At 41.1% G+C, this 12553-nt stretch overlaps 1 protein-coding gene across 2 annotated transcripts; it reads right to left on the bottom strand.

The window, feature by feature from the left end:
- Positions 1-1527: 1527 nt before the first annotated feature.
- LOC136425276 (uncharacterized) lies at positions 1528-12219 on the bottom strand. Of its 2 annotated transcripts, none has more exons than XM_066414107.1 (17): positions 12105-12219; positions 8910-9119; positions 8318-8432; positions 8029-8094; positions 7370-7490; positions 7052-7150; positions 6487-6688; positions 5968-6108; positions 5525-5615; positions 5195-5355; positions 4694-4795; positions 4396-4467; positions 3841-3988; positions 3434-3543; positions 2888-3064; positions 2376-2466; positions 1528-1787 (listed from the first exon to the last, which is right to left on the bottom strand). In XM_066414107.1, the coding sequence occupies exons 2-17, from the start codon at positions 9108-9110 to the stop codon at positions 1567-1569; spliced, it is 2118 nt and encodes a 705-aa protein (XP_066270204.1). In that variant the 5' UTR covers positions 9111-9119; positions 12105-12219; the 3' UTR covers positions 1528-1566. The 2 variants fall into 2 exon arrangements, with proteins under 2 accessions (XP_066270204.1, XP_066270205.1); XM_066414108.1 differs by lacking the exon at positions 1528-1787 and adding an exon at positions 1831-1928.
- Positions 12220-12553: the final 334 nt, after the last annotated feature.

Here is a 12553-nt window from a genome sequence, read left to right as displayed (position 1 = left end):
TAAAAGGCATGTCTATAGTGGTCTTGTGGCTACAATGAGAAAACAGGAATACGCGTGAAGTTGATGCACTAGTCTTATGTCAGGTTTTAAAAGGTTTTCATATGATTGTACAGAACTGTGACTATCGTTCTAAAGTTTCGTGTTTCACAACTTGCGGAACATTCATTTATATCTGTAATCCCGAAAACATATGCGAGTATAATAAGGCGGTTCACGATTTCAACTGCGGATGTACATTGTGATGCATTGTGGGTAATATGTCAAAGCTGAAAGCCCCTGAGACATAAACAAAACACGTCTGGACATGAAGTTAGCACGTTCTTGACTGATTACACCTTAGGGATCTTCACCTTTGACCTAGCGATTGCGCAGTTGAAACCGTCAGTCGGTTTATAGATGTCATTGTCAACATCCTAAGCAGACAATATGAAAACGAAAAAATATATATGTTAGTAATGAAGTCTAGCAAATTCATGTACAAACATATGCTGAGATACTTTGTTTCACATATTTCTGGAGGTCTGTGGTCCAAAAAATATTTTCAAAGTCGTAGTTGAGCAAGTATATGGAGTTCAACAGCTTATTCTAAACCATGATATATCTGAAATATTTGGAGGAAGACCTATGAAGAAGAATAGTTTTCAGCATAACGAAGGTTTGAGACTTTGTAGTTTATTGTCACTGATGGAAAACTTTTACATGCAACAATTAACTTTCCAAATACTTTCCAAATACATTTATGGTTTCTTCAGTCATTAACTTGAAGGTGGACTGTGTTTTGTAAGATAGAGGAGCAGAGTGTTGCTTGATTTACATTTTCTGAAGAAAAATATAACAAAGGGCAAGAGTGATAGATGTTGAAAACATTTTAAGGAGCTACTAATAAACTTAATCAAATAATTCTTGCCACGCGTCCATTACATATGCCTACACTAGGTATCATAGGTATTAGGGACTAGGTAGACTGACTGTTTTATAAACTTGTTATTTATCAGCCAGGGAGTGAGTTTTAGTACAATATAACAAAATCAAATACTCATTCAGACCTAAACTAAAATATTTTTCTCAGTTCACTTGGGACATAGACTTGACCATTGTACTCGAAATCTATTCCATTTCTTAATTAAAGAAAGATTTAATTGTCAGGCCCTGTACACTGCTACACCGCATGACAGATACTGGAATTGTTTGGCACGTGAAGCTTGTATAAAACTTAGTTTACTTATCATGTTGACTCACGTTTATGTGTTTTCCATATATATTTCACAAATTTTGCATCATACTACAACATATACATATTTTATAATTGACCTACTCATTTTGTCATTCATTTAATTTGCTTTGACTGTTGAAATATTTGAATTTTCAACAATTACAGTTTTATTTGGAAGGGCAAGGATACAAGAAAGCACTTACTTTAACCATTCTATTAATCTTAACTTTCGTGAACCTGTAGAAAAAATTGGAAACGAACATCCATTTAATTGCTATTTACCTATCTGTCAATTGTTTGTATCATTTCTTAAGTACATTTTTTTTTTGTTTCCTACTACAAATATACACAACCTATGCACTGGTATCATCTGTGGGAACCTCGATGGTTTCCATCTGTGTGGGCAGCCCGCCTGCCACCTTCTCCTCGGTAGGCGCGGTGTTTCCTCCCCCGCTGCGCGCCACGGCGGGAGCCTTGGCGGCACCGTCGAACCCGCGCTGCAGCATGAACATCACGCCGAGACCTAGGGCGATGGTCAGGATCAGCAGACCGATGGCTAAGCCAGCCATGGCACCTACGGGAAGCAAAAACAGTTTACATCATTGTGCTGATGCTGTAGTCATAGACTCATACTACAGTTGCAGCAGGAACATCACACCGAGACCCAGGGCGATGGTCACGATCAGCAGCCCGATGGCCAAACCAGCCATGGCAACTTCGGGAAACAAAAACAGTTTACGTCAGTGTACTGCTGCTGAAACATCCTACAGCTGCAGCAGGAACATCGGGTAAGGGAGATAGTCACGATCAGCAGACCTACAAAGAACAGAAACATTTTTTCGCCATTCTACTGCAGCTGGAGTCATGAAAACCTCCTACAGCTACAGCAGGAACATCACGCCAAGGCCCAGGGAGATGGTCACAATCAGCAGCCCAGTGGGCAAGCCATCCATGGCACATACGGGAAACAATAGCAAAGCTTATAGTCGACTAAACGCATAGTTAACCATGTAAATTATGGCCCATTGAAAGATATCGAGAGCGGTATAAGCTTATATTCTGTCGTAAAGGCTAATTGGTTGATTTACACACAACCGTAGTTGAAGCTATGTCTTCTTTATCTACTGAAATAGATGTTGATAAAGAAGAGAACCATTCTTACCGCCGGAGAAGCCTGTCATGGTAGATGACTGGTCATCAAATTGAGCGTTTTCCACGATGGTGCCCGGGGAGGCAGGCACAACCACGGTCAGCTGGGAAACGGAAATGACGACATTCAATATCCGGAACATATAGCTGATTATGTGATATATCAGTAATAGTCATCAATATGAATACATCTGTAACAATACTGCTCGTGATCAGCGAATAGCTAGTTTCTGATCAGCCAGAGAGTCTGGAGCCAAGGCAGTTCAAATTCAAGCACAAACCTTGGTTTTATAAGGACGACATCGATGGTCCATTCTGACCAATCCTATATTTAATCGTATAAGCATGGTCTGTGCTCCAAGAGAGCCGTGTCATTGGCCTACAAGTAACCAATCAGGCCGTAGTATTGCGTCTTCAAGCACGGCCATTGGTTATAAAAGAATGACCTGGTCGACCAATTTCTAACCAATCAGGTCGTGGTATTTCAGATTCAAGAATACCCATTGGTTAGAAAGGATGACGTACCACATTCTGCAGCTGGATGGTGACCCGGAAGCTGTTGGTGTCGATGGCGTTCTTCAGCAGGGTCCTGGCCACGTCCAATGACGTCTGCGGTTTGACGACGGCGACGTTGCCAGTGACGGGGGGAACGCCCAGCAACGTGAACCGAACGGTGACGTCACTTGTGCTTGTGTAGCGGAACTGTGAATATGGCGATACATATATGGTTACATCTATAGATAAGGGTTAAAAACATGCATAATGCTAGATTATAAACGAATTATGTCAGGTGCCAGTTTTAACAGCAACATTCGTGCTGATTGCTTACTATTGTATGATTGCTTATACTTTCTGATATTTGCCATTATTCTACCACTACTCCACTCTAAGGGTGTGACGTCGTGTTCTAGTGTGTCTCTCAGTGTGTGTGTCCGTCTGCCTGTCTATGTGTGTTTCTAACGTTGGGTGAAGGGAGTGAAGTCTGCCATCTCTGATTGCTTTGATTTCTTCTGCTATCATAAAAAATGCACTATGAAAACGTTATAATGAGAAGATTAAGACATTTTGTACCCCGATATTCTGGATGCGGAGAGGAGAGACCGTCATAACCCGAGCCAGCTCGTACAGGAACACGTCACGGGCCAGGGTTTCACTCAGCTGGAACGCAGCCTTGTAGTCGGCTGGCAAGAGAGAAGAAACGATGGTAAAACTTTGCTATAACAAGCACCATGACTTGACCATGCAGATGCCCGTGACACCAACAATCAGTGTAGGTATATGTCTGCATTTTTAAGAGAACCGTGATTAAAAATGGACATAATTTTCTTGCAGTTGCCCTCAATGGGCAAAAAATCACTGAAATAATTTGGTCTGAATTATCAAGAATTTAACATTTGTATACTGATCAATCATGAAAGTTGTAGGACAAAATTGAAATCAGTCCTACAACTTCAACTTGGCCAAACAATCCAACAAACCTGGTACGGTGAACATGATGTTGACTTTGTTCTCCTCGGGGAAACACTGCGTGGTGTCGAACACCCACAGGTAGGGGTGCTCCTCCACGAACTTGAAGTAGTTCCAGGTGAAGATGTTCGCCTTGTCTGCAGACGCGGAGTTGATGGGCTGGGGGTGCATAAAGATATTTCAATAAAGAAACAAAAGAGATAGAAAACTACTTGTATTTATAAGGAAATAGAAGATGTACTGGACAAGACTCTGTATATATATACTATAATATCATACAAGCAGATTTTACATATTGGATTTAGATCTTTACATAACTTAATCATCATGAACATGACTCTTTACTTTCTTTATAAATGCAGCTGATTCCCTAAAAGTTTGGCCTATCAAATGAATAATTGGACCCAAGATACAGTTCTCACAAGAACATGTTTGGGTGTTGCTCTTAAAGTTTGAATGATTGTTAGAACAGCTAGGAAACGTTACGATCCTCCAGGCCAACATCTGCTTGTAGATTTCATTTCATTTCATTTATTCATAGATTTTACTAAACCACTCATACGTACATTGACCCTGATCTGCAGCTTGATGGGAACTCGTCTCTCCTCCAGGGAACCCATGTAGTGCTGATATTCCGCCTGGAGGAAAACGATATGACAACGTTACATACAATATTCTCTGGCAGCTAATTCAGCGATCAGGCGTTTCCAGACCTATATGTTGCAACAGCAGACATTAACCTTCATTGTGCTAAGATGGTTGTTAAGTCAAGCAGTAGGCAGAGTGTTAAAGAGAAAGCTGGAACAACAAAACTTCAATGATGATTCCATCAAACGGGGCAAGAGTTTTAATAAGCTGACTAACCGAGGAGTAGTAGTAAGTGAACTCGCTCTGCTGAGGGTTACTCGGGGGCCAATCTGCGCGGGCTGCCAGCCACACGTCAGTGCGCATGCCTCGGGTCATTTGCTGCAACAGAGGTCAACATAAAACATCAACATCACATACATTCAACAAATTAACTAGTGGAGACAGGTTTTAAGGTGCAGTTTCCTTCTCTGTAATTACCTATTTGTGTAACCCGAACCCAGCGATACACATCAGCTTCATAGGTACTGTGTACTTGCCAACCATTACTTTTGTTCAATCAAACAAACATGTAAAAGTAATATTCTGCTTGGATGCGATCGTGGGGGCCATAAAGAGCTAGAATATGATGGATTCCAGATTATTGTCAACCCAGCGCAGACGGTTGGTGAGTGGCCCGGAGCAAAGTCGTGGTAAGGTCGAAGGCGTGACAGGGGCTTTGTAAAGATGCTTAGAGATATCCCATTTGATGCTTTATTTTTAGAAGACAGCTGAACCAACCTTGCCCTGGTAGAAGGGTGGGTACTTGTCAGTCATGAACCACTCGAATGGGTTGCGCATGCGCACGTGGTTTGGGTCGGTGAAGATGGTGTCCCAGGTCTGGTTGGAGATGGGTGTCACACTGCAGTTTCCGGTGGTGGGGAGAATCTGGTACTCAATACCTGGATATCAACAAACGTACATTGTCATGGACAGCAAGGTCCTATCAATTGTTGTTTGAAGCAAAAACTGACCGTTGAAAACTGAATGGAATATTTTTGTACTATACAATATGATTCTTATTTGGCTCTATCCTTAAGGCGTTGACAAAAAGAATATTAGTTTTCTGACCTGTGTTGAAGTCCTGGATGGTTCGAACCGGGATCTCAAAGTTGACGAGGAAGTCCATCCGGGACAGTTTGTAGCCGTAGTCGTACCACGTCTGAAAGGAACAATTTTCCTCTGTGTTTTAATCCTAATTCTATTAAATATGCAGCAAATGATGAAAAAAAATGTGAAAATATGCAAGTTCAAAGTCATAAAGAAATGGTAGGGGTACCACTACCAGGTCATGCAGCTGACAAGTACATGAATGTTTCATTCTTTTCCTAAGGTTCTCATTGCACTAGTAGCAAGCGACTGTTTAATCTTCAGTAACTGACTTGTTGCTCTGTATCTAAGAATATTACGTTCTAAGATGTATTGTTCTCCTGGCCTTAGTCCTTGTATAAGTATAAGTCACATTAGATTGATATCTGCATGTAATCATGGGAAAATTGGACACCCAAACTTACATCATAGTAGGCGATGACGGTCTGATACCCCCCTGCGCTGGGGATGTTGGTGAGGTACTCTGTCCTGACGGCGTACCGGTCGGGCAGGGGAGGGAGAGACAGGGACAGCTTCTCATTCAGACACAGCACGTTCTCTGGCGGCTGGAACAGGAGGAAAAGAAATAAGTACAATGTAATTCCTTTCCTAGAGATATTGAAGCTAAAATCAAATCATGGTAGAATCAATACAAATGAATAATTTAGAATAATTGAATTTTCAGCCGACTCAAAGACGTAACCCATTTCGGACGTAATCTATTTGGACACGTGAGCACAGTAATGCGTCAAAGGTACTTGGAAGTTTGTACCGTCCTCCGTCCGGCCCGAAATAATTCTAATAGTTTTTTATGCAAATATTTTTTGGGGGGCTCGGAATAGTTTGGGTGCTACTGAAAATATTATAATAGTTGATTTACATCAATAAAAAAAAAGAACAAAGTCATCCACTTTATTTCAGAATAGATAACGATTAAAGTTTACCTGGAATATCTTTCCGTCGACGGTCAGAGCAGGTCTGAAGAAGGTGAACTCGTACTGCCTTCTGAAGGCACGGCGACGAGAACAGGTGGCTGCGGTGGGGCTGCACCCACTGCCCTGCACTACAACACGCACGGGGACAGAGGGCGCTGCTGGACCGCTGGCAGATACCCAGGCGACTGGCTTACTCCAGTAGTAATCCACCCTGCCGTTAAAATGAAAGAAATGTGCTGTTTACAGATGTTTTCTACCCTTTGTTTTGATTTCCTGGTCACCATTCTCTACGTATAGACATTCTGCTAAAAAGATGACTAGCATATTTTACTTTATATGACAACACAAGTTGTTTTCTGACACTCAAGGCTTCTCTGTGTAACGGTCAGAAATAGCGACTGCCAAAAAAACTTTAGCTTCATGGAAGCTGAACCTCATAAAATGTGCCTACTCTGTGCACATGTGCGACTAGGGATAAGACACATTTCTATTTCAATCTAAAACAATCAAACAAAACAAACAACTCTGCTCTGCTATTTTGTCGAATGTTGTTAACACGTTGTTGTGTGCTTACGTGAAGGTAGATGACCACTTGTTGATGAAGTTACACTGGCGCCAGTGTTGTACGGGAATCCCGCGGACTACGTCTTCTCCCACATACGTGATGGGTAGTCTGAAATACAATCAAGAACTTCAGTTACACAAAACGTTATTTCTTTGATGTATTACGCACAAACGAAGGACGCGTTTGACATTGCTTTTTTTGAGGGAAAACTTATTGCAAATGATATCCTTGCGGTAGAAGCTTTAGCTACAATTCACTGAAAAAATAAAATGCAAATAAGGACACCAATATGGCGGCGGATGTGCTCATGACGTCATATGCCCTTACCGACTGGCGTCGAACCAGAGCGCCTGCGCAGTAGAGAACATGTGGAGCGTGCCGTTCTCCAGCTTGTGTCCCACCAGGAAGGTGTTCCCGTCACTCATGGACTCAGTCACACACACCGTGTCTGGGGGATGAGCAAGCAAACAATAGATAAATAAACAAATAAATAGATAAACAAAAAAGGCCATAGAGCCCACAAAAATTAAAGTTATCATCATCATACTGATTCTATCTGCTTTCTTCAAAGCTCCATTGTAAATCCTGAAAACCCTTTGAGGTAACAATGCTAACAATTCGAAGATCTCATACCTCGGTGATATGTTTCTAGTTTTGTAAATCTTTTTTTCTATTCACCGATGATAAATTTCTTGCTGATTCTGTGTGATACATTTTCCTACTGGCTCTCATATGGCACCATGCAAACATATAGCCGGAAATCGAAGACGGGAAATAAGATAACCTATTCTGAGACATCTCTGGGTCCTCTGACCTATCCTGTGGGGGGGGGGGGCATTCTGACCTCAAATTTGACCTCTACTTCCTGTCAGTCTGCGGTTACACCATTTTCTTTTCACTTCCTGCTACTCTACTGTATTCAGACAGAAACTGACACAGAAGCAAACATTTCGAAAGCAACAAACAAAAGAAAAAAATAGACTTACTCATACACGGCCCCGGCATGGTGACCGTCTGTCCATTGACAGTCTGCTGCTGCACACAGGCCACACCTGGTCAAGAAAGGAGAAAAAACTTATGTCTTCATATCTTTAAGACACTATCAAAAGATGTAGAAAGTGCAATCTACAATAGATTACCAAACTCGATCACAAACAGAATTCTCATAAGTCAATTTTGACATATAGCAGTAATTCACAACAATGGTAAAACAAGACGGGTATTTGCTGTCGCCAGCCCTGTAATGATAGTATGGTCCAAGGTAAGTTCTCGTACCCTGGATGTCGTAGATCTCGTTCGTTCGGTAGTTGTAGATCTGGTAACCATAGTTACCGCTCGCCATTATGCCAATCAGGCCACGGTTGTTCGTAGAGTCGAAAAACTCCCACATCTGAAGGTCAGATGTGAAAGGTCATCATAAGATAAAGTCAGATGTTAAAGTTCGTGACTTTTAAAAGGTCAGGTGTAAAAGGTCATCAACTATAGGCATCGATAGATGATAGTTAACATTCAACATACTAATATTGGTGCTGCCATGCTTTTAGTTGTTTTGCGAATGTAAAAAAAAAGCTTCCTACTTGATTAATAGACCTACTACATATCCTGGGCCAAAATAATTATAGTATCAAGAAATAAATATCTCTTTGCAAAATCATGCCAGAAGGCTGACAGTATCAAAGTAAAAGTAAAGTAAAGGGGTACATATAATAAGCCATTTATCAACCTCATCATATTGTTATATACACATTTTCATACGTGGACCCGATTTATCTTGATGTTTAAGAAAATACATTTCTGAATGAGAATGTATTGTTCTTTTTCGTTATTTCATTATCTCTATCAACTCTAAAGAAAAAAAAAGTCTTACCTCTATTGTCTTCTTGGGTTGCCCGTCCACAGCTTCTATGGTGATCTCTATTCTGGTCTCGAAGTTGCTGGGTATGGTGGGGAGGGGCACAGTAGTGTTGGGGCCGGGGGAACAGATGTTAGCGTCCGGCCATCCCTGCAACTGGCCAAGTACGCACGCGCACTGGACAGCAGCCGCGAGGAAGAGAAACGTTCTTCTCATCTTGTGTACCTGTGACATGAAAGTGGCATGAAGTGAAGGGTATAATTGCGAAGTAACAGGAAATGGAGCTCAAAGTTGGTAGAAGTAGCTATTTATCTATCTTATCTGACAGCTGGCAGACATTCCAATGGAAGACGATACTAATATGTTGTTTTTGGTCTTTCTGCTTGTCTGTATTTTCACGGTTACATACTTTCCATATGATACTTTCACCGTAGAGTGACAGAAAGCAATCAATGGACACATATACTGTCAATCAAAAATGTATTTGCATAATCAATGAATTAGAACTAAACAAGACTTACGGGAAAATCTGTATATCTAACTGAGGTATGAGATCCTTGAACTCTTTTTGGAAATGTTGGTTACTGACATTTGAAGCAATTTTATGAGACGGGCAACTAAAAATGTTGCATATGATATATACAAATGTATGTTATACAATTGGCAACTTATACAAGTACGTCGTCGCAAGGTTCCAGAAGTACAAATAGTAAATGATTAACGCAAGTTATAATGTAGCAATGCCGCACTCTAGCTACTTTTACCCGAATTGTAGCACTAATATTCAGGATATTCTTGGAAGCGTTGGGTACGAAAGTTTTCCGTTTGCTAGCAAATGTTAGCTCTTTGACCTCCACTTTTGTCATGTAATGAGCAAAGAGTCATCCTACTAAATCCCTAAATCCCATCTCGCAATGTAGCAATAATGGAAAATTCTTTACATACAACATTTAGTTTCTTTGTTTTCTGACATTTCGGGAGGTCGCAAGCCATCTTTCTCATGGCAATATCTACTGGTAAAATCTACGAATCATGAGGGGACACAAACTCGTTTGGGACCGCATCCGTCCCACAGCAGCGACACCTAGCTGCAGTTCGAAGTAGAACCAGTCATTATTGACCCGAGGAAAGGTGGCAGGCAGTCACAAAAAATAAACGTCGGCAGGTGAAAAACATTGGTTCTGTCTAAACAGCCTTGTTTACCAGTGATCTACCAACCTGATGAAACTATTCACGCATGTAGCAATACTGTTTGCTGACAACACAATCCCTCAGCCTGAACAAAGGTTTACGCCTCCCTCGGATAAGTATCAATGAGTCAATACAGCAAGCACATTCTCTGGGCGACAAATTAAATGAACTTTTAACACTTGACAGAGAAAAGCTACACGTATGTGAAAGGGTCAGGGTTGTAGTGATTATACTACCAATAATGAGATGCGAACGTGTAGGAATTTGACATTGTGACATGTACACCCAATGAGAGGTTCCTAAAGCTATCACTGCTATCTGGAAGAGGTGTAACAATCTGATATTGTACTGAAAGTAAACGTTTGATCATTAGACCTGCATGTGCCATGTGGATACATTTTTTTTCAAATATATTCCACTTAGTATGTTGCAGCTGGTATATCTCCAACCCCGATATTTCGAGATGTCGTTGCACCTCTAGATCTGTACTCGTATCAATGGCATGGCTTGTTAGATTGATTTGCCATGCGTTGTGTATTAATCTAACGTTGTATGTATACAGTGTTCATGATCCGCCCGTTGGTGTATACGAAACATAAGGTATGGTCAGTCCCTATAACCACCTCATAAACTACCGAGTGAGTGACGTGTTTTATTCAACAAGCAATTGATGGGTAGAATGAGGACACTTATGAAAAAGAGGCCGGTGTAGGGGTTGCACCAACAAGACATGGACCTAAACTTACAGAAACAACTGCATCATCCACGCAACCTAAGATGATGCAATGTGAGGGCGCATTGGGGCGATGTCTGGCAGATATCGTAAAGATGAAGATCATTTTCACAATTTGAAAGTTATGTTGGCTCTGCGCACCACTTGCAAGAGTATGAGTTAGCGAGTAAGTCGTGTTTAAATCAAAACTCAGCTATGGTAATCCGACCATCTAAAATCGTCGATGACGTACATAACTACTAAGCATTCAATTTCAATATCAACGACAATGGTTTAAAAAAATCGTTTCTTAGGCAGCCGATAACAATTGTGAAGGTCATCGGTTATATAAATGCCCTTATCGATAACCAGTCACGGCGGGGGACCAAATGGTACGACAAACACAAACTTTGGACCTCGGTCCACCGGACTCGGGCAACAAAATGGCGGCGTTCGTAGTTTTTATGAAATCTAATAGGATCAATCCTACGGCAGCAATATGTTTTAGTGGTCAACAGGATCCGGTCAACTATCAAATGTCTTGCCTTCTCTACATGGTCATAGTTACCTCACAAACGTTCATGGTTATGAATAAAAAAAAGCAGAGACATCATCAATCGGGTCTGTCCTGTTTTCAGTTGAACAGACAGCGGGGGAATAGACACGTTTTTTACACTAGTGGCAGCGGTGGGATTTGGATTTTTTTTACTTCACAATGCAAGAACTTTTGCCGTTCTTTGGTTCAGGACGAAGTAATAGTTGGGTAAACGTAAGCACGCTAAGAGGTAACTAATCATTTGGAGTGGACGATTTAAAGGTCACGTGGCCTCTATAACAGCAATAAAACTATAAAGCGCGCATACTTGATTCAAAACAGCGTTTTCAAAATGTTTAAGACTAAATCATCTGTCAGTGACAGAAGTTATGACAGACCACTCTACTGTATGCATCCATAACGGAAAGATGTAATCGCATAAGATCGGAAGATATCAGTATTGACATAGTTTGTCTCTTGTGTAATGTAACAAAATCTACAAGGGACCGGAATTTACTGTATCCTTTAGATGGTTCTTTAGCTCGTGTAATTTTTGGTAAACACTTTACTTTGCAACAATGCACCTGCTATTATGGACATTTTGATACATATTCCGTCTGTTACATTGTCCTAGATTGTTGACCGTAGCATTCCTTAAAGTCAAACAACTAGAAAGCGGTGCAAATTTGCGAAGCGCTGGCGAAACAATTGACAAACAAAAGCCTTTCGGTGCTATTTCAAAACCTTATGCTAAACAAGAGAACAAACCCACCGTTATTGCACTTTTCGTGGTGTAGTTTTGCGCACTTGGCAGGAAATTTTACCCGAACAAGATGGCGGCCATAGGTTGTAGAAAAGAGAGCATGTGATCGGACCGTGCAGGGGTGTGACACGGGATGACCCGGCCAGGGTACGTCACTCTACGCAGGTTAATCATCGACTTCTGTGATTTTTTAACTGATTTGCTTATTTTTTAAGTATTTGCTTATTTTTCAAGTACTTTTGCGAGGAGTTTTTTTCAGATACAATAGGTACAGTCAGTTTGTTAGTGGACACCTGGCAAAAGGCTCTTAAAGAACCAAATAAGGATGAAAAGATATGCAAAACAAGTTGAAAACAGTCGAAGGTACAGATATGTTTTGAGATTACGACGTTGCACTATGGCGAATGGTTGCAATTGGTTAAAATAGATTTTGGTGGAAGCCTTAAAATCAGCTGATG

Source organism: Branchiostoma lanceolatum, chromosome 19 (genome assembly GCF_035083965.1).
Source record: "Branchiostoma lanceolatum isolate klBraLanc5 chromosome 19, klBraLanc5.hap2, whole genome shotgun sequence".
Lineage (NCBI taxonomy): Eukaryota > Metazoa > Chordata > Leptocardii > Amphioxiformes > Branchiostomatidae > Branchiostoma > Branchiostoma lanceolatum.
The sequence above is the reverse complement of the archived record's forward strand: the minus strand, read 5'-3'. Positions and strand labels throughout refer to the sequence as shown.